The sequence below is a fragment of the Lissotriton vulgaris genome, chromosome 8, assembly GCF_964263255.1.
Source record: "Lissotriton vulgaris chromosome 8, aLisVul1.2, whole genome shotgun sequence".
Classification (NCBI taxonomy): Eukaryota; Metazoa; Chordata; class Amphibia; order Caudata; family Salamandridae; genus Lissotriton; species Lissotriton vulgaris.
In genome coordinates this window covers 1,267,974,811-1,267,997,522 of record NC_141696.1, presented here as the reverse complement: position 1 = coordinate 1,267,997,522, position 22,712 = coordinate 1,267,974,811, and the positions used below count along the sequence as shown (strand labels likewise).

Genomic DNA, 22,712 nt, shown 5'->3' with positions numbered 1-22,712 from the left:
TACAAATGTCTTCATAAATGATTAAATGAGTGGGCCTTGTCACTTAGTTATGTTATACTAATATATATTACATTATTTTCAATTAGTGGACGAAGCTATCGAATCAAATTGGTCACAGAAGTAAACACAAATGTTTCCTTTATATAATTAATTTGTGTGCCACTACAAATGAGCATAATAGTGCAATGTGTTACTTGTCTGCCTGTAGGGTACTTGAACCCTCAGAGTGGCAAAACTCTTATTCTAAAATGGATAACTTCCCCATTCATCGTTTGAGGTAGCGGTCTTTCCAAACCCATAGGTATTCAAGTACTTGCTCTTTTGAGTGGTACAGAGTTGCATCTGTATGCAAGGATGGGGTTCTTTAGCCTAAGGCATGAAGTTCTTCTCAAATGGGAAGGTGCGTTCTGTTTTTTTAATTCTTGGAGCATGGGCTGAGGTTAGACAATGTAACCTTTTAACTCAGAGGATGGATTTAAAATAGATTTGCCAAATTCCCCCCTGGCCAGAGGACAGCACTCTTCCAGTCTTGAGCTTTTAGCTTAAAAATCGTTGTTTTTAAGCATGGTAAACTAATGAGTTTAACTAAACGAAGATTATTAGACATTCGATGCAATGACATGTCAAAAGACCGATTGGGACTCAAAAACAGAAGTCAAAGAGTGTACTTAATTTACATATTGTAGGAACTGTATTGGTGGTGTTAACTGTGGGCTGTAATTGACTTCGTTTTTCGCATGCTGCGGTGAAGGACTTAGTATTATTTTGACCACTGTTAGAGGCATGAATAAGACCTAAGCTGTTATACATTCATATACAAATTAGGAAGTGCTAACAGATCTCTATGCAATAAACTTCACATTCACATAAATAAATGTATCAAGAAACAGACTGGTATGTATTTGAACAAAAAATCTTACAGTACAGCAATAAGTTTCCTCTTTTTCCTAATCGTTTTTTTTTAGAAATGCGTGGGCGCATCCCATCTCTAAAAAGCTGAGAAGATTTACAAGAAGTAAAATTCACTTAAGTGGTGTATTCAGAGTCCACATATTCGCATCTTCAATTTCATTTTAGAGACAATGGGCTTGATTCACAGAGACTTGCTCTGAGCAAAGTAGGAGATGGAGTTGAGCAAACCTTTGTGAATGAAAATTAAACATTTAAAGGTTTCTCAAAGCATCAAACTTTGTGTATAAGGTTTAAAGTGGCTGAGGAAATATCTGGGATGCGCACTTGCACCTCCAGATTTTCTGCAGAACAAATCATCATGAAGCGGGCAGTATGCGAGTGCACGTGTAACTCTTTTCTTTTCATTTTGTCTGAGACTAACATTCTCTAGGAAAAAAACTGATTCGTTTTAAAAACGGAATATTTAAAAATGTATTTATTTACAAATAAGATTGTATGTTGTATCGGGTGTTCCGATGTAGCATGCTTGGTTAGTGCGGATATCACTATATTGCTGTACTATATACCACTGGAAAATAGACATGGATTGATTCCACTGCAATGTCAGATTCTAAAACAAGCACATATATACATCATTAAGGTGTTGTTCCATATGCCACTGTAAAACAGACACATATATCATCATAAACCTGTGCAATATCCCATGGCACGTGATAGATAGATCATTGTAGTGCTGTGCCATGTCCTACTAAAAGACATACATGTGTACATCACTAGAGGGACACGAGTTAACCCAGGGTTTAGGAATATACTACTGGAACTAATGGCACTGGAAAATTAATATAGTGATCTTTGAACTTTCAACATTATTGCATGACTTTTATAGAAGTCCTCCTTGAATCAGTGTCTCACAGATTTCTCATCACAATATACTAACTCAATTTAACTAAGGCCATAACTAAAGAGAATTGATTGGAGGGGTGGAAAAAAATCAAAACTGAAGACCGAATGTATCCAAAAACCCGAAGTGCAGTAATTAAACACTGATGAACAGAAAAATGTGATACAAATGGTGACAATTCAGCAACAAGCTCTACTGGGTGTATTAGCTAAAGAGACCAAAAAGTGCCCCACTGGTGTCTCATGTTCATGCTGTATTATTTGCGACAACCAGGGCGGAACTGGCCTATATAGCAATCAGGCAGTGCCCGATGGGATGGGCTCTCACGTCAGTGATTGGGATGGTTTTTGGCTGTTTGTGGGCAGGTTTAATGGTCTGCTTGGACGGTTTTTACTTGTTAATGTCCCTGATATTAAAGCAAACATTGCTTGTAGAAAGCACAAACCAATGCATTCTTCCATTCCTTGCAAAACATGTATACAGTGTCTCTACAAGTTCAAAACTGCCCGATGTGAAAACATTGGTCCATTTTTAAAAGCTATATAAATCACTAATGAGGGCCACTTTTATTTTTGTGCCCGGGCCTATTTTCTGTCCCAGCCGATAACAAGTATATCCTCCTATGCAGCATCCCAAAAGGCGGCTACCAAGCTTCCCAACAGCAATGGTGCAAACAAAATTTCAGAACCATTCACTACAGCAAGAAAACGAATTGTTCAATAGTAGCATCTCTGAACAAAATGTCCAGATTAACAGAAAAACTACCAAGAGATATTACCTTGTTGGCCGAGCATGAAGCACAGGTCTCAGCCCTGCAGGAAGAGTTGCCTCAGCCGCACTGTATCGACCAGGCTCCAGGTGCGGACGGACTGCCTGGCAGGCAGGTCTCGGTTTCTGTTTTTATACTCACTGACCTGCCTCACAACACAGCAGGCATCTGACACAACTAATCATATTGACTGGAAATAGACCGACCTTTCGTCAGCAAATTCAACAACAGAGAAATTCCCAGATTTCAAAAGGTTCCTTGTAAAAGAACTGCTGCTTTAGGAAAGCAGCCAGCATACTTTAATCCGAATTGTTTTTGAGTGACGAGTCCACTACGAGATTCTGGCTGTAAAATTACTACCACGCACACCACTGATGTGGACAGCGGGGAAACTTTAGACATAGGTTATGAAAGTGCAAAATGGTGAGGAAATACTGATGAGACATACCGGTAAGGATAAAAAAAAAAAAAGATGTCCCACTAAGGATAGACACAACTATTGTACTGTTTGGGAATATTGAAGGACACAGATCTAACTAAATTTGAAAATTACTGATCAATCAGAGATAAGCAATCACAAAGCGAAACATAGTAAAGAAATGGATAAATCCAGATCCCCCAAGAATATCGGATTAGGAGAGACACGTGTACTGGTGTACGGAAGCAGAAGAGATAATTTATGATGGAGGAGGCTGCTTAAAAAAGTATAAAAATATTGGGAAAATAGGAAGTAAATATTAACAGAAACTAGAGACCTTTCTTCCCCCACAAACACCAAAAAATGAATCACACAGCGAAGGGAACGAGCCGCCACTAAAGATCGGAACATCAGAGTAACAACGATTATGGAAGAACCTAATCCACTGGAGGTTGGAGAGTCGTGAATGGGAACTAGAGCTGCTATTCACAGATGAATATTCATTTCAATTTGATTAATTAAGATACATTGTAACACTCGTATTTAGTATAGTAATGATGTATATAATGGTTTTGTTAACTCTCTTACGACTGTATTTTATTGTACTGCTTATGCACTTTTATGATACCTTGTATCTAAATAAAGTTACTTGAATTGAATTGAATATTCATGGCGATAAGGGGAAACCGGTATATAAAGTGTTGTTATTGTAAAAATCTTAAGAAAAATATTTCCAAAAAAGATTTAAAAAATGAACATGTACCTCTTTCCAGAAAAGAAAGCATAACATATCAAAGCACTTTTTTGCAGTGCACGTTCTAAAGGTGGAATACACTGAATTCGTGCAGGTTTGGGATTCGTTTGGAATAGGCCTTTCTACGATAAAGAGTTAGGGCCATATGTAGGTAAAAAGTTCTGCGATTCTCAAATTGTGATTTTTTGAGAATCGAAATAGGGAATCGCAAAACGCAATGTAGGTACGATTAGCAAAGTATTTTGCGAATCCTACATATTCCTTATTTGGGAATCGCAAATTGAGATTCGCAAATAAGGAATACCATCCCATTCATTCCTATGGGCCAGAAGGCCCATAGGAATGAATGGGAAGACATTCTCAATTTGCGATTCCCAATTAGAGAATCGCAAATTGAGAATGCAATTTCAAGGTTGCAAGGGTGTCAATAGGACACCCTGTTGCACCCCTAAAATAAGCATGTGTGCACATGTGGCGCACATACATGTGCTAAGGGCATGTATCTGAGCAACATGGCATTTTCAAAAATGCAAAAAAGTGCATTTTTCAAAGAAATCGCAAATTACCACCAACCTGAAGTTGGTGGTAATTTGAGATTCCTTAAGCCAAAATCGCACAACTTGGGTGCTTCCTACATTGCATTTAAGGAATCGCAATTTGGGATTCCTTAAATGCATTCGCAAAATAGGGAATCACACATTTTGCGATTCCTTATTTTGCAAGTGGGTTTTTGTCTGCTACATAGCACACTGCCCAAATTGTGATCGCAAATGCTGAAATTCTACGAATTTGAACGTTTGCGATCGCAATTTGGCTTCCTACATATGGCCCTTAGTCTCGGTTTCAAATTGGCCTTCTTCATAGACTATTCAGTATGGACCCAATTCTTTTAATACATTTTTTAAAAAGTCCGAAATGTACTCTAACCCTAAACTGACGTTTGGAATACATTTCACAGAGAACACCTAGGTAAGCTGCAAGTATTGCACTATTCTAGACAGTTCTGGAATTATTTGAGAAATTCTAGCTACTCTAGTGAAAAGTTATTTTTGCATGAGCAAATACAGTCCGTGTATTGCTAACGTTTCTTTTTTGTTTCTCCATGATATTACTTCCCCCCTAATCGAAAAAAGTCCCCACCAATTTTGAGGGTGTTCAACTGCCATTCTCACCGAAGATAAGGATTCTCCTCTGCACTTGCAAGGAGTAAATCTCAAGCTTATCTCAGGTTGCATCCAATCTCACACGTTTGTGGTTATAAAGATGGTTAGAGCCCGATTATAAGTTCAGCGGTCTATTGGACCGCCAAACCCGTGGTGGAGGTGTGATGGCAGTCAGAGACCGCCGCACCGGCACCACCAAGCATATTCTGAGTTTCCCCACCGCCAGCCTTTTTTCATGGCTGTGGGATAACAAAGGGGCTCTGTGTACACTGGGATACAAGCAGGGGGGGCACATGGTGTGCCCCCTGTGTGCATGCACGGCCAGTTCCTAAACAGTCCATACCGTGCAGAAACTTGCTTTGGCGTTCCCATTGCGGTGCTTTTTTAAAGGCACCACCGTGGTAATGCCAAACGACCACCTGCTAGACCAAGAGAAAACTCCTGTTCTGGCGGGCGGCCGGCGGTCGACTTTGTCGGTGCAGCAGCAGGGCGGTGGCATGCCGCCACGCTAAAGTCGGAATCAGCCCCTTAGTCAAGCATTTCCACCTTGGAATTCCCACAGCCTACATCTGCCAGCAATTTTCTCACATGCACAACTTCACTATATTTATTGATGTAGCATAGCCTGTGAGCAAATAAATTCATAATGGTAAATTTACTTTTTTCGAATACTTAAAGTGAGTTTACACTTGTATATAAAAATACTAGAACACCTATACTAAACATAAGTGCTCATATACTTTAGTGAAACAGGCCTTTGAGTTTAGGGCATTCACAATCAGCCTTAAAAAGTAAACAAGAGCCACAGGTTCTCCAGGTTATACATAAAGAGAGCAATTCAATGTGTGGGTGAAATGTTGTGACTTTTCGTATCTCAATGACCTGGTGGTGTATCATCAATGTTGCGTCTGCTGCATAAACCGCAAACAATGCTGCTTAGCAAAGCATACATGCACAACTAACAGGCCTCTGGGTGAGGCAAGGAATACATTGGTATTTAAGAGGAAAATGTTTAGAATTCCCCAAAACTACTGGTTCAGGAGCTTACCTCGATTCTCTGAAGCAACCGGGGTATACAAACATACATATCAACGTTACCCTAAATTGCCAACATGAGAATTTCCATAAATGAGCATAAAATGTGTATGTACGCACCCTACATTGCATAATTTCTTGTATGTTTTTTTTAATGGACAATCAAAGAAGCTAATTTACATTTACAGTAAATTACAGTCCCTAGAGAGGAAAACGACCCAAAACAAAGCCGCCAACTATTCGCTCACTTCTCCAAGCTAAGTGAGGTATCATTTCCCCATTCAGTACTGAAAGGAGAGCGCTAAATACAAAACTATGCCTCTGGAGGCAGCTCCTGCACAGCGTCATGTCCGGTGCTGGCGCACCTGCCTGCCTGAGGGGGTGGGTCATCTCACTAGAAATATGCCCGGAAGTTAAGCAAGGTCCGACTGTAATATTACCATATGGTTTTCATTCCCGGTAAGTGATTGGGGGAAATGCGTGTCAGCGCTTTTCATTTCTCATTTTTCTTCTTGACAGTCTTCTCTGCTCATACCAGCCGTGCTTCTGTTCCAGGGCCGGCAGACAGCCACTTCTCAGGGCCCGGCCTGGCTCTAAAGAGGATATTTCTGCCACCATCAGCCATGAAGCTCTGTTGTCCGCCAGACAGTCCATTTGGGTAACGGGGCGTGGAGTTAAGGGTGTCCAACCAACATGTGGTTGTTCGAATTTATCCCGCAAGCAACTGATTTTTTTTTATAGATAGTGCTTCGTACCACACGTGGGTCGTTCCAATGCTCTGTACACGACAGGTGCTACTATTTCTCACTACAAAGGTGTTCAATTTACCGACCCTGGAAGGATGGAGGGCCTGTGCCACCCATGCCAGGATCTGAACTTGGGAACTGTAGAACACTGCAAGTATAAGCAGGGCTCTCTCGTGCCTTTCCTTTTCACCTACAACTTTTTTACGCGGTCCCAGCTGCAGTTATTTCCTGGCTGGATAGTGCTACTGCACTTTTTGTAGGTCTTTTTGTTTCTACCCTCGTGCCTCTGATATCCGTTATCACCCTGTTGCTCTCCACAGATTTAATCTCGTTTCTTTTTTTCTATTGTTCGCCATTGGCTTTGCATTATCATTCCCAATTTAAATTTACATGCAGAACATGCAAGTTCTTACCCGGAAGAAAAAAAAACTTGCTTGCTTAACCACCTATTTCTACCTGTCCGGAGGATCCATCTAGTCGCAGTCAGATGCTCCCTGAATTAGAAATCCCCAGACCGAGGCTTCTACTAGTGTTTTTCTCCTTCGCTGTCCGTCTCCGCCTATTACACCTCAGATTTTGTATTGCCTCTCGTTTCTAATCTTTTGATTATATTTTTATTCCACTTTAATTTGTGGTCAAATGTAACTGTTTTTGTTGTGTGCAATTACTGGATTTTTACTGTACAGAACCCCCTGCTACCTCTCGAGGTGACAGTCTTCTTTGTGACAGTCAGGAATAAATGAATAAATATGGTGATAGTGAGTATGTAACCGTCAATTTGTACCACCCGGGCTGCGTTTACCCCTGATCTACAGAGAACGATCTAAACACCCCTGGGTGGCAGGTTACATCTGGAAAAGGGCACATCTGTGAAATGTGTTATGGTTTTCATGTAATGCTAAACTGGGGCTCAAAATGATGAAGGACCTGTAGAGTATGGATTTCAATCTGTCCCTTTTCTGGCCTGGCTTGAAAAAGCAGTTGTCTAGAAGACCAATTGTTATCCATTCTTTAAAATATACATATTCTGTCTCATCAAATGCTACTCAGTTTGGCGTGTCATTCTGCTTCCTAAGCGCACATAACACATACAATTCTTTAACTTATAGCTGCATTGTATACAGACTTTTTTATTTATTTTCACTGCTTACATTTTTTTTAATGTTATAGCCACAAAACGTGCATGCCAGATCTATTGGCTTTACCAACGAATGATCAGATTTCATGCTCAGCAAACATGTGAAATCTGAAGTCGAGTGATTGGCAGGAATTGTATCTTTAAAAAAAAAACCTGTAAATATTTAATGTCTATGAATCATGATTACGCGAGTTGCTATGAACAGAATTTCTCTGAATTTTCACTGATGCGTGCAACACATTTCAAAATGAAATTTGCCATTGCCCCGACAAAGGTATCTCAATTGACCATTTACAGGATTTATATTATCAGCCTTGGGACAACAACCAATAAAAAACACAAAAGTGAAAAAATTAACCCTTCTGTAGGATTTGCTACATTATTATCATCCATGACTATTCCAACATGTAACACAACTGCAAATTCCTTTACTCCATCAAGCCAAGAGTCCCTCTGGTTGAGGACATCACACTCGTTTGCTGCCAATCTCCCTGATCATGTCAATGTCCTTAGGTATTTTAGAAATGGTAAACAAACCTCTACAAATATACATAAATTAATGTTATAGCATTATTGTTTGAAGGGTATAAATGAAAGCATCTAACTGGAAACAGCATTCTTCACTAGACTTCTTATAGCTGCGAATGCCAGATAGCATGGCCTACTTGCCATCATATTTGGAACAGCATTGTTTGCTTTAGTACTGCATTTCTGATGGTCAGTAGATGTAATGGCCCGAGAATCAGAAATCCTGGGTTCACTATTCCGGATAGTAATTGATAGGTTAAAATATTCACAACAGTATTTCTAATATGAATGACCAAAAGAACAGTGTGCATGTGACAACTATATCTTTTACTCCAGAATTTATGAAGAGTATTGTTTCCGGGCACAATATACTTATGATGGACAATTTTTGTCTGTGGTCAAAAACTATTTTACCATACAGTGTTTCAAATAGGCTTTGTTTGCTGCAAGTGTACCTATTGTTTTGAGGAATAGTGCTACCAGTGTACCACAAGACAAACCTCAAACTCGCTACACTTATTGCTTCTTTGCTATCCACTTTCGGACGCCACTCAGTGAGTTTAGCAAGTCATTATGAACTACAACAGAACATGCACCATCTCATGAACAAAGCCCTATTTACACCCTGGTACTTAGGAAACTTGTTCTGAGTTATCCATTCATTCCAGCCAGTGGCCAACATCCTCAACATCCTTCCCATGCTGCCATCATGCTGGCTGGCTCACATACCCATCTACAAGGTCCTAAAACTGGTATTCAAATTCTTCAATGACCTTTTCCCCCAACATCCTTCAAAAGGTACTTTTTAAAATCACACCCACGTTCAGACCTCAGATCTTTACCAGCTCTTTTCATCAAAGACCAGACGAACAGCGGTCTGTCTGCACAACACTGTAAGATCATCCTCCTGGGAATCAGATGTACCACATCCTTGAACATGCCAAGATGGCCAAACAGCTCCTCCTTTGACTAGAAGGATAACCAATTGAGAACACAATCCCCTACGGTTGCATCAGATCTTTTCCCTTCCCTGTCCCCATGGCTCAACAGCTCTGTGATTTTGACTTGTACGCTGTCGCCTTCCATCAGCACAATCACTCACCGGATTTCTCAACATGCACCCACACTCCTATACACACAGCGGCGATTCCATTATTTTGTACAACTTTACAGATTGGGATGCTTAATACATAAAATAAATACCACTGGAAAGTACACACACTCCCACTACTCAAAGGAGTAAGGAGTAAGGAGATGCATAAAACAGCCAAACTGCAATGAGGAGTCTGTTCTCACAAAACAGTGCTTCTATGTAAGTTTATCGGAGAAACAATTACTTAGTTCTCTCGTTTAACTTTTTTTGATTCATTACAACTGGGCTTTCTCCTCCCATCTACAATGTGTCACAAAACAACATTTTTTGCAGTAGTCCTTTGGCGCCTGGGACTGCAGAGAGAATAGGCTCTTTGTGCAGCCTGGCTGAATATAAGAATGTAATCTGCTTAGTATGGGCATTCCATTCCGACACCTACAACGCTGCCCTACGGTGGCACGAACGCTGGAGTTCACAGAATATCTGGCACAGGAACAAGGGCGAAGGCGTTTCTGTTTACAAGCAGAGGCCAGAACATAGTATTTTGTACGGAGACCCTTTACATTTCAAATCAACCATTTCAGAGTTTCACCACGCATGGCACAACGGTGCACTTACTGTACAGCCTAGACTGTAATGATCTTTGTTGCTAGAGTTAACTCTTGCTAGTCCTCAGTTGAAAACAGGCATTTAGGAAGTCTATCACTGGGCAATTAATTAAAGACCGCATAGTAGGAGTAAATATCCATATGGATGTAAAATTGTTCCATAAATGAATAAATTAACATATGCTTGATATGGTACACCGCTAGCTGACACAGTAGTTTTTTTTTCTCTGTTCATAGTTTAACTTTTTGGGCTCAGAAGTAGCTATAGGGATCAGCATTTTCCGTGGATATCTAATGCGCCGCAATGCGCTGGCAAAAATTAGCATGCGTTCTCAGGGGGACACAAACACCACTGACATAGTGCCATGTTAAAGAGTGCACATTGTATAATATGGGATTTAGAAGAAAAATTATATTTTGTCCTCTTATGAGATGAATTGGCTAAGAATGTAAGCCAGTATTTTACCCTATCTCCATATCCAAACACCCAGACCAAGTTTATCAGAGAATCTCACTTCTGTCCCTGACACTGTGAAGCAAGAGGTCTCCTTAACCTAGTTCTGTAGACATCATAGTATTCGCAAAGTTATTGCAATTTATCCGATTTCACCTTTCCTTCCTGGCTAGTACCGGCAAGTGTGCCACATTGCTGCTTTACTTGCCCACCATAGCCCTCCTGCTCACAAACATAAATCATATTGGGGTATCTTTACCTGAAGATTCAAAACTAAAATTTGGAGGGGGGGCAGTTAAATATGTTTATACAGTAACAAACCAAACTGAGAGTTCACAATATAATCTAATCTAACATTGGTTGGAAACAGGTTAAACCGAGAATAGAAGGTAGCTTTTCACTAATGGTGTTATTACAACATGTTCAACATTCTGCATCTGAAAGTGATGCTATACATATCAGGCTGCGAAAAATCATTAAAATGTTACTAGACCTGCATTGTGTGATCCTGGGCAAATATTTTATTTTACAGAGCCACCTTATTCTTCATTATCACATTTGAGAGAACCTTCAAATATATGAGCTCAGCATTTCTGCTGTACAAAAAAAACTCTTTTGTTGGATTAAATAGATTAAAAGTTTGCTCCATGTATGATAAGAATCCACCCCCATTTAGGGTACACATGATCTCTGACTTGCCTCTTCGTTCACTCACAGCATTGCCATCAGGGAAGGGGCAGACGTGTTATGTTTAAAAACTCACTTAAAATATATTACTAAAGCTTGATGTGGTAGTACACTGTCATTTACAGACAGTACACTTCCCATGTAAATGGTAAAAAACTTTCCCATTAACATGCAGTTTTACTAATAAAACTATATAGTGTGTAAAAATAATCTGTGAAAACTGGGTTTCAGCAAACGTATTTCTCATTTGCACACCACTAAGTTAAATGTTTTGATTTGTTTTCATCCTAATAAAATAGTTCTTAATTAAACAATTACAAAAAATGGGATTTCATAACCACTGAAATGTATTTTGAAATGTTTGTACAGTTAATGTATTATCTATTTAATTGTTGTGTGTTAGAAAAAAAAACTAGCACCCAATAACCTTTCACTTCACATTCTTTTACAGCACATCAGACAGTTCACTTTACAAAATCCTGGAACTTTGCAGTCAGAGACAGAAAGGTAATTGCAGCCAGATGTAAACTGACTTCTGAACTCTGTCTCAATACACAGAGCAAATATGATATAAGAAAACCAAGATTTAAAGGCATCTTTATTGCTCCTTCACTTTCTGGGTGTCACCTGTTCTTTGTCAGCTCACCAGAACAGGCGTGAAGGCCCTAAATATAGCTGGCCCTGATCAAATCTGACTCGCCGTAGCACATGGGCAAGTAGATTTTCAAGGCCTGTATATGGCACACATACAAGTATACCAACAACATTATTTTAGTTCTCTATATAGTGATATACATTTGCTGGACCTCCATCCATCTCCTCTCACATTATGACTCACCCATTTCTTTGTCCTCCTGAACCCTTTTCCTTTCAGCAGAGCAGGCCTGCAGCCATCGCTTCTTGTCTTCTTGTTTCTTTGCACAAAACAAATGAACCTCCTCAGTATCTTTGTTCAAGATTTTAAAAGCGTTCTTGACATTGAAGTTGAAGTCTTTGTCTTTCCCGTCCTTGGTGTCCAGGAGCTCCACCTCGTCCATGTCCACCCGGCCCTTGTAGTACAGGATATCCCTCCGGAGCAGGTCCTTCTTGCAGAACACCAACTGATGGTCAAACAGGAAAAACGTCCGCTGCTGGCTTTTGCCTTGCTTTGAGATGCTGGTGAGTTCTCCTGAATGGATGAGTTCAGAGCTTCTGGCTAAAATATCCAGTCCCTGCAGCATAAAAGAGTTCACAATTAGACATCATGCTGAATCACAAAGGGGAGTATTTTCGTGTTTGAACCCATAAGAAAACATGGGTAGAGGCTAACTAGAAACATATGTGGAATGTCTGCCAAAAGCTAGTCTAAGACAGGAGGCATGGGTTATAAAGTTTGCTCTTTATGAGTGCCAATCAATGTGCTCCCTTGTTTGCAGCTATCTGATGCAATAAATATGTAAAATAATGTAAGTTAGCAAAGTCAGAACAAACGATAAATCAAAAAATTAGGGTAGCGTCATTAATGTGTGACCATAATTCACAAGGAGTAGCTAACCAGATACAGATCAGTTGCACCAAATAGTGTGGCCCAAGAACTTTCCTCTGAAAAGTGTTTGTAACATTAAATTCGTGAAGCAGTAGAGCAGAGATTTGCTAAGATGATCAAGCTAATGAGGAGTTGTGGTTGTACAATATAATTGCAATGAAAGGAAAGCTCACATTTGTTCTGTACTATTAAATGTGTTAATCTGTTTTTTAGTGCACTGGTTCGCAATAACGAGATTTAATGAGCCACAATTTTTTTTACTGACAGGTCATATATATTTAAGGTTTAACCATCAGGCACACGTTTAAAAAAAAAGTGTGGAAAATTGTTTAGGAAGTCTGATCGCTAGGTTAGCTAGATTAGAAATAAATCTTAGTATGGTAAATGCCTGAATTTATAGCCAATCCTAGGAAACGGACCGAAAAATAAGCCATGACACTATCACCCACGAAGGCTAAAGGGTTAAATAAGAATCTACTAATATTTGGATAAAGAACAGGTTTTTACAGATCCACTGGGGAACTATTCAGAAAACAATGAGCAATGAGAAAATACATCTCAAACAACATACATCATACAATAAAAACAAGAACAGCACTCACCTCCCAGCCCACAATCGACACTTGCCACTGTGCAATCTTGTTTATGCTCTCCAGCCTTCGTTTGCGCTCATTGATCAGACATGCGACATTCTTCATGGCCTCGTAGGCTGCCTTCACATTTTCATAATCACTGCAAAAATCCAAATGATTAGATACTGAGAATATCATTCACAATGCAAACGCAAGTAAAGAAGGATAGATCAACTCTTTACTGTGTGATTTAAATTTGCAGAGCTTGGTTTACTTACTAGAGCAGCGGCTACCGACCTGATTTGAGTTTGGAAAATGTAGGACTTCGGCCAAAAAGTGTCAAATGACTGGTGTGCCCTATTTGGAGTGTACACCCTGCCTGTCCTGCATCCTTCTTCAAATTCCAACTCGGGTCTCATATCTCCTTTAGGAGCTCAATTAGCTGTTCAAAAATTAGCTGCTTCAGATGCTGCATCACCTTCCTACAGAGAAGAATGCTTATTCTTCCTTAGGTACCATAGAAATGAGTCTTTTATCCCCCAATTTAGTTTGTTTCATTTGTTCATGAAGACTGTTTATTATACTTATATAGCACACTAATCAGACTATTTCAACTCTAGCTGCTTATAACTGTGCTTACGATTAGCCAACTTGGTGGTACTGATTTTATCTTCTCAGCGGTGTGTGAGGGTAAATGTACACAGCAGGACCTGAATATGCAGCCATCAGGTTACATACACACCTCCAAAATGGGTTCCTAAATCGACTCAACTATCTTATACACACCTTTACAGTATTCAAAAACTAATATTAAAATAATTTTGCGAGAATTAGATGTACTGGCTCTTTCCAGTTAGGCTACAAACTTGCAAGGTAGAACTTACTTTAAGAAAAAAATGATGCACTGATCTGCAGTTCTGTGAGATCTGCAAAGACATTTGTGTAATCTCTTTATGAGGTCTTGCAGAGAAGTGCTACACTAGACCTGTGAACAACAGGATGTGGTGTTCTACAGGGCCATCCCACAGCAGTCAGCACCAGCAGGCTTCACAGGGAGGTCTGCAAGTCTATACGCAGGGCTGGTGTCAGCTCTTTGTGTCTGAGTGGTCTTCTGTATGTCGGCAAGGTGTAAAGTCAATAAATGGAGAAACCAGACAGTTTTACATTATAAAATTACAGCACATGTGAAGAAAATGTGTGTGATGATGTGTAAAGCAACAAAGGCCAGCCAGTTATGTTGGATCCTGTTTAACATGTAAGGAAATAGCATCTATGTCACGTTTGCATGTAATGTACTTATGCAGATTGATTTCTTCAATAAGTGCTAAAAATAACCATGAGCACGAGAAACAATACAAAAGTGAATTTATTGAACGATGGAGTTCAAATCTACCAATCAATAAAACATTTATAAAGCACAGAAAATCACCCATGAGGGTCTCCAGGCGCTAGAGAATTATGCTGCTATGTGGTGGTATGATCATTCAAACATCCAGGTCTGGAGTTGATTCCTGAATTGCTGGAGTGACGGTGCGGTCCTGAGGTGCAGGGGGAAGTCATTCCAAGCCTGGGTTGCCAGGTGCGAGAGTAAGAGCTCTCCGCTGTTGGTTTGGTGGACCCGATGGTGTCTGCGATGGAGAGGGAGGCGGAACGAAGGTGTCTGGTTGGTTGGTGGAAGGTCAGGAGTTTGTGGATGTATGCAGGACCTTTGTTGTGCAAGGCCTTGTAGGCGTGGGTCAGCATCTGGAACTGGCATATCTTCTGAATTGGGGGCGAGTGTAGTTACTTGAGATGGAGTGTGATGTGGGTCATTCTGGGGAGGTCGAGGATGAGTCTTGCCACTGAGTTTTGAATAGTCTGGAGTCTTGTCATGAGGTGTGCAGTGATTCCTACGTAGAGTGTGTTTCCATAGTCCATGGCGAGGTGTTGTTCCCAAAGATGAGGACTTCCTTCTTGTCCGTGTTGAATTTGAGACAGTTGTCCTTTATGCAGTCCTTAATGTTCATCATGCATTTGTGTAAGTTTGCTTTGATGGAAAAGGAATCTTCGGACAATGAGAGGAAGAGCTGGGTGTCCTCTGCATAGGATAAGATGTTGATTCCGTGTGACCTGATGGTGTTAAGCAGGTGCGTCATGTAGGTGTTAGAGCGGGTGAAGCTGAGGGATGATCCTTAGGGAACTCCGCAATGTTCTTCGTTGGCTCCAAGGTGAACGGTGGGAGAGGGATCCTCTGAGTTCTGCAGGTGAGGTATGAGGTGATACATCTGAGGGTGTCTCGCTGGATCCCTATGTGGGGAAGTCTGTTGATCAGGATGTGATTTCAGATGGTGTCAAACAGGACAGAGAAGTGTAGGAGGATGAGGGCTGCCATTTTTCTATGGTCCAGGAGGGCGCGGATGCCATTGATGGCTGCGATCAGGGCTGTATCGATGCTGTGGTTAGCTCGAAATCCGGATTGAGAGGGGTCCAGGAGGTTGTGTTCTTGTATGTGTCGGAGTTGTTGGTTGATCATTTTCCTCAGGACTAATACTGGATAGGGGAGCAGAGAGATGGCCCGACAGTTCTTTGGTTTGGCTGGGTTAGCTGACTGGTTCTACAAAAAGGGTCTCACTTCAGCAAGGTTCCATTTTTCAAGGAGGAGGCCACAGTGATAGAGGTATTCAGGACCCTCCTGAACTCGTTGCCGATTGTCTTGCTTCCGAGGTTGAGGACGAGGTGGTGGCATGGGTCCTTGGGTGCACCCAAGTGCACAGAGTTCATGATGGAAGTAATGCCTTATGTGGTGAGGGAGTCCCAGCGGGTGAGTAGGTGTTTGGGATCTGTGTTCGAGGTTGTTAGCTGGTTGAAGCTGTCTGTGGCAGAGGGTTGGTGTTCGCAATTTTCATAAATAGCTGGGATCTTGTTGTGGAAGAAGTCAGCAAGACTGTTGCAGTTCTTGGGAGGGTGTGATGTCATGCTCAGTGGCTGTGGGATTGGAGAACTCCCTCATGATGGTGAAGATTTCCTTGGTGTGGTTTCTGCTGGCTGCAATGTGGTCTGCCAGAGCGTTCTTTTTTATTTCTTTTGGGAGGTGGAGGTATTGGTTGAGAGCAGTCCTAAAGGAAGTGTGGTCTTCTGTATTCTTGCTGATGTGCCACTTCCTTTCTAGCTGCCTGCAGTTGCATTTGGTGAAGTGCAGTTCCTCGTTAAACCAGGTTCCTCTTTTGACTGGACCTCTGACATTGGCTGTCTTGGCGGGGCAATGTTATCAGCACATTTTGTGATCCATTGGGAAAGGTGTTTTTGCTGCTTGTCCTGGTTCGTGTCTAGAGTCTTGGAGGTGGGAGCAAACAGCATTCTTCCACTGGCCTTCTCATATCTTTTTACAGTCTCTGCACTTGGATCTGGGTGGTACGGTGCCGAAGCGGGTGGGTCCTGCAACAGTGAAGTCGACGATGTAGTGGGCAGACCAGGTGAGTTGAGAGTTGTGGGTGTATAGGACTCTGTTGCTGGAGGAGAGAAGGGGGTCAAGCATGTATCCTGTGATGTGGGTAGGGTAGGGGACAAGCTTCTTGTGGCCGATGTTGTTCATGCTCGCCAGGAGGTCATGGTGTTGGCATCGCCAGGGTCGTCAAGGTGGAAATTGAAGTCCCCAAGGAAGATCTGGTGCTCAGAGTCAATTGTGAGCGGGGCGAAGATGTCCAGGATCAAGTTGCAGAAGCTGGGTCAGGCATGGTGCTGTGGTGGTGTAGTTACGTGGAGTGGAAGATCCAGTGGTCCTAGCTCTGGGTGAGGTCCAGGCGCGGACGGTCACAAACAGACTTGCCTTCGGCATGCCAGTGGTCTAGTGGCCTCCATAAGCAGTCCTGGGAGGCAGGAGGGAATGGCAGGGAGGGCGGGAAGCATCAGAAAACGCAGGAGAATTAGCGTCCGCAATGGCAATGCACGACCAAACAAATTAACAATTTCAGTAACTTACAATAAAATTAGATGTTAAAAGTGGTGGGAAAATAATTTAGGACAAGGCAAATAAACTGAAGGCAACTAAATAAGGCAAAACAAACCAAAGAATGAAATCCCTACAGCGGGACCGAACCAGGGGCTCGGGGGCTGCGGCGCAGTACCGTAAACAGGTAGCCAAGTCACACATAATCGGCAGCAGGGAAACGTCAAAACTAGGCCATGATGGTTAAGGGCTGCTCACAGGGGCCACGCAGTGGCCTCCATACATAGTCACGGGAGAGGCCAGCAGGGAAACGGGAGGGTGGAAAGCGGCAGAGAAGTCAGGAGTATCGGTGTCTGCATTGGCAACATGCAACCAAACAAATAAACAATTACAGTAGCTTACAATTAAATGAAATGTTAAAAGTGGGACAACTAATTGTGGGCAAGGCAAATCGGGCAAATAAACTGAAGGCAACTAAACAAGGCAAAAAAAGCAAAAATTGAGATCCCACAGCAGGATCGACCAGGGGGCTTGGGGCCTGAAATGCAGCACCTTAATCATGTAGCCAAGGTAGATATCATTGGCATCGGGGAAGAGGCGAAACTAGACCACGAAGGTCAAGGGCTGCTCACAGGGACGCGCAGCGGCATCCATACATGGTCCTTGGAGGTGGGAGTAGGGGGGCGCAGGAGGAGGGAGGGAAGGAGCGGGAAGCGGCAGAAAAGGAGGGAGAGTTGGCGTCCGCAATGGCAAAGCTTGACCAAACAAATTAACAATTACAGTAATACAACAAAATTAAATGTTAAAAGTGGGGGGGAAATCATTTACGGCAAATAGAGTAAACAAATTGAAAGCAACCAAATAACAAGGCAACACAAACCAAAGAATTAAATCCCCACAGCGGGATCGAACCATGGGCTTGGGGGACTGCGGCGCAGTACCTTATTCAGATAGTCAAGGCAGATATGATCGGCAGGGGGGGGGAAGCGGCAAAACTAGACTACAAAAGGTGCTCCAGGCATTCAAACATATGCTTTGCAGGTTCCAGACATATTTGCAGCATAGCCATAACCTGTGGGACTAGTCTATATGGCCTTATTCTTGCAAGCATATGAGCTGTGATCTGCAGGTTCCACGCAGTGCTGCTGCAGCAAACCTGCAACTATTTAATGTTAATTCCAACCTGGGACGAACAGATTACACACACCTCTTTGTAATAAGTACACGAGTCATCCTGGGCTACCTTATTTTACCAGTGTTCACCATGAAAGAGGTATTTTCATCACTTAAAATGCCAGTGTGACCCCGCCTTTCTGTAATTAATGCTACAAGACACTGGACATGGTGCTGCTGCTCAAAAGGCAGTGAGCCCCACTGGCCCGATCTGATGTAAATGTTGGTGTGCTCTGTATTCAAGATGTAATACTGGGTGGCTAGGCTCAGAACGTGAAAGACAAATGTGGTGGTTACTGATATCAACAGTAACTGTGCAATCGTGTTCTCATTTTAAAGGTGGATTCCATTTAGTTAAATATGCCAGACTTTCCAGAATATAAAGTTCCCTGAAGTGAGAACAAGGAGCAACACAGAAGAATCCTCTCAGCAATTTTCTTCAATTTCTGTAACTTTTCCCTGTTTAAAACCTTTCAAAAGAACCTTATTTCTTAATTAGCGAGAGCTCTTTCTGAGTGGTTTGTAAAGGCAGTGCTTGGACATTGGGGGCAAAAGAGCCAGTCCCCAAAGAAAAGAACTTGTTTTCTGACCCTTGATGCAGACAATTTGTCACTCTGAGAAGAAGAAAAAAAGTGATGAAAAAAAAGGATCACCCTGCTGGGCTGAGAACATGGCTGAACAGTGGTTCTGTTGTGCGTTTACCACACACAAGTGAGCAGATTAGGGGAACTCCTAGACCCCGCATTCCACATGAGAAGACTGTGGTGAGGAGGCGCATTTTCAGACTAGAGTTTAGGGCAGGGCATGGCCAGCAACCAATCACTGCGAAACAAACAGGAGCATAGAAGAAATACCACAGCAACTGAAAGCCTTGCAGTGTGTGGCACAGCACTGCGATTGTGTGGGCGCTGCTCAGAGCAGGTTATCTGTCAGGCTGCTTGCCAATTCTAAATTACTGATCTTTGGAAACAGAAAAAAATATTCTTGCTTCAGTGCTTTGTCCCGAAAAGGGGTGAAAAGAAGCAGAAAAAGGATGGCTGAAATTGTCCCCTGACCAGCACGTTTAACTGTTGATAACTCACATTGTCAATTTAAATTCAACAGAATATTGTGACTTTTGTTGATAAGTGGAACATATGATATATCACAAATGGAGCTCTGAAACCGATTCACGGTGAGCTGTAATGTGCAATCGGTATAGATAAAATTATAACTAAGCAGGTGAATGAAGGTAGAAATAGCTGACTTCTGATTCAGAAAACAGGCAGCAAATTTGCCCAATATATGTATTAGAGCACAATAGTCTCTGCGTGTCTCTTTCACAGACTTTTGCAATGGCAAGTTACATTTACAACCACAAAATGTTCTAGTTTTTTTCGAGTTCTCAAATCCTGAATCACAAACAAAATATATGCAGAATTTCCAAAACCATAATGCACTAGTAGTGCAGTTTTTTTTTGCAGTTAAACAGTTAGAGGTAGAAGGATGGGTGAACCCAGGGTAATAGGGTTACAATTCAGAATATAGGGGCATATGTATGAAAAACCCATTTTGCGAGTCCTTAATAGCGATTTTTTACGAATCGCTATTAAGGACTCGCAAAATGGAATGTATGTAGGAATCGCAATATTATCTGTGATTCCTTAATATTCCTTAATAGCGGATCGCAAATTACGACTTGCAATTAAGGAATACTGCCCCATTGCACAACAGTCACCACGACCTGTATGTTGTGCACTTGACCTCTGACCTCTACCTCTCTACTGTGATGGCACCTGCTCGTGAATATGGAAACATTTTATAAATAAACGCTCGCTACGTGTACACGGTCTCTATTTGGACTTGTGTCGCTGTAAGGGTCTCTTCTGTGGACTTCTTTGTAAATGTTTGACAGCTTTCTCATTTGTGTATTTTAGACAGACTCGAGCACCAATTGGTCTAACCATTGTTAAGGGATTAAATACTTTCAGCCCAAGTGCCTCAATCGCAAAAATAAACCTTCTGCATTAAATGCAATCCAATTTAGTTGAATGGAGTGTGGATCACGGAAATCCCGCTTTTGTGAGTTCCTCACACACGCCTTCTCCTATCACATCCTATCTGAGTTGCCACGTGCAAGGCTCCACTGAAGAGAACTCCCATTCACAGCCCCAGGGGCAGAGACCCCAGGTACCACAATGGACACAGGGAGGCAGCTCTCACCTGTGCTCTGGGGTGGTGTACTTCAGCAGCTCTCCCAGCTGCAGGGGGTATTTACAGATCTTTTGCACCGGAGTGAGCAGGAAGCCATCGATCGCGATATCGATCATCTGCTGCAGCAGCCGGCAGGCCTCGAAGAAGTGGCGGTATTTGCCCTGCTTCATCAGCTTCGACAGCTCGACGCAGGCGCCGGGGTGGTTGTTGCAGTACTCGGAGTAGATGTCAAACCCTTCTTGCTGCAAGGGAATAAAAGACAGACTAAACTTCAGAAATGATATCTGAGCGACACTGATTACAATGTTACAACCCAGGAACTTGATGTTCTGTTCCAGCTGGATTGAATAGAGTCAATAAAACAGTATTTGCCCATGTGATGAAAGAATCCTGGCTGCAACATCCCATTCCACAGAATAATCACCTCCAGCATCAATGTAGTTGCTGCTTAGCATCATAAAACAGGTGCAAACACTCAACAGTGAAACGTGATTTCTTTAAAACTGAATTTATTGATAGAAAGCCACATAATTATTAGATGCGAACATTTTAGTGTTATTAGTTTCAAATAGATTTTTGGGAGGCACCCTTGTTTAACGAATGATTTGAGTACATACGAAAATAAATACATCAATAAATGAAAAACAGATTACTTTTTACCCAAGAGACTTTTTTAAGGCAGGAAGAAGAGAGCACAATCACATGCAAGCACATGCACTAATAGCAGAGTGCAAACTGGAGGTGCATGTCGTGTTCCTATGGTGGTGAGGCAGCCTCCTGCTAATGCACACAAAGAAGCGTACAGGCGGGACAGAGCCCTGCTCGCTGTAACAGAGCAGTATGGGCGCGAGCTGTGGCCTCTCTCACCACCGGGGAGAACGTGAAGGCCCATGCGAGGGAGGGGGACGGTCCAGACTCTACACACTGTTGAGGTGGCCCAAATACACTACATCACAGGCAATGGACTTCAATCCCAGTCCTAAAAATTGTTGAAGCTCATAGTTGCACTCCCAGCCATACTTTAAAATGCAGCACCCTACATGGGCACCACCTTATGAGTGGGAGATATGCAGTGCAGGGACTGGGTCAGAAAGAATGGCCTCTTATCCCCTGTGGTAGGCGCTCATTTAATAATTGAACAACCCCTGCTGTACTGTGAGGAAGCGGGGGAAAAAATAAGCAGCAATAGACCTACGTGTTGGAGGAAGCAGGTTCCGATTTCACTCAAGTGAGGTTCTTCTTTGTTGTATTGCTTCTCGAGGTCCTTCAAAAACTTCCGCTGGAACTTATAAATATCTTCAATGTTTCCAAAAATGGTGTTTAATTGGGCCTCAGTGAACATGACAGTATGTTTTTTGCATTGACGGATATAGCCCTACAGGGGAAAAAAATAGAGAAATTAATGAACAAGCTTGGATAGAAAAATAATAATTTCAAGTAACATCATGCACATCACTGATTTTTAAAAAGAGCACAGTGCGGTCTGTGGAACATGATAGATAAAATGATTAAATATATCATAATAACAATCCTACAGTCCATTTTAGATGGCGCATACAGTCTTCCACTGAGCAGTTTATGTTACCCAGACGCACATGGTTTGGACAACAAACATTTGTAAACTGAACTAATGTCTGCGACTTGAAGATTACTCTCGCCTCCTGACACTTAAGCCTAACTAGACATGGGAGTGGGAGAGCAATTTCTGGCTAGATGGTTTTAAATCATATTGTTCGCCTGCTCGTCCAACGCCGGCAGGTAGCGCTAAGGGTGGATTAATGCTTCTCTTCTCCCTAAAGTTAAAAGGGTCTGTAAAGCTGTTGGAGGTAACTTCTCATAATTGTCCCATTACATACCTTTTTTTTTTATAACAAGTGACCACCTAGGCTTTATATCTTCCCTTTATTTAGCGATATGTGATAGTTTTATGACCTGCCTTCAATGTATGTATAAAGAACTTTATGCACTGTAAAGCGCTCTGATATCCGCAAGGATCTTGTTCGTGCTCTATAAAACTTTCAAAATAAATAAATAAATAAATAAATAAATGTGGCTAGGTAAGTAATGTAAACTGCAGTATTATTTTTATTTTGTGTTTTTTTTTCTCATACTCCATTG

At 41.8% G+C, this 22,712-nt stretch overlaps 1 protein-coding gene across 4 annotated transcripts in view; it reads right to left on the bottom strand.

Moving 5' to 3' along the window:
• Positions 1 to 22,712, bottom strand: part of SPATA13 (spermatogenesis associated 13) — a 132,977-nt gene that overhangs the window by 5,038 nt on the left and 105,227 nt on the right. For all 4 annotated transcript variants that reach the window (XR_015299351.1, XR_015299352.1, XM_086935189.1 and 1 more), the window contains 4 exons: positions 21,790 to 21,969; positions 20,604 to 20,836; positions 13,334 to 13,463; positions 12,045 to 12,417 (listed from right to left, as the gene is read on the bottom strand). Coding sequence is in view for 2 of the 4 variants with exons in the window: in XM_086935189.1 (XP_086791315.1) it covers positions 12,045 to 12,417; positions 13,334 to 13,463; positions 20,604 to 20,836; positions 21,790 to 21,969 (916 nt within the window). In the remaining 2 variants the exon portion in view is untranslated. The remainder of the gene's footprint in view (positions 1 to 12,044; positions 12,418 to 13,333; positions 13,464 to 20,603; positions 20,837 to 21,789; positions 21,970 to 22,712) is intronic.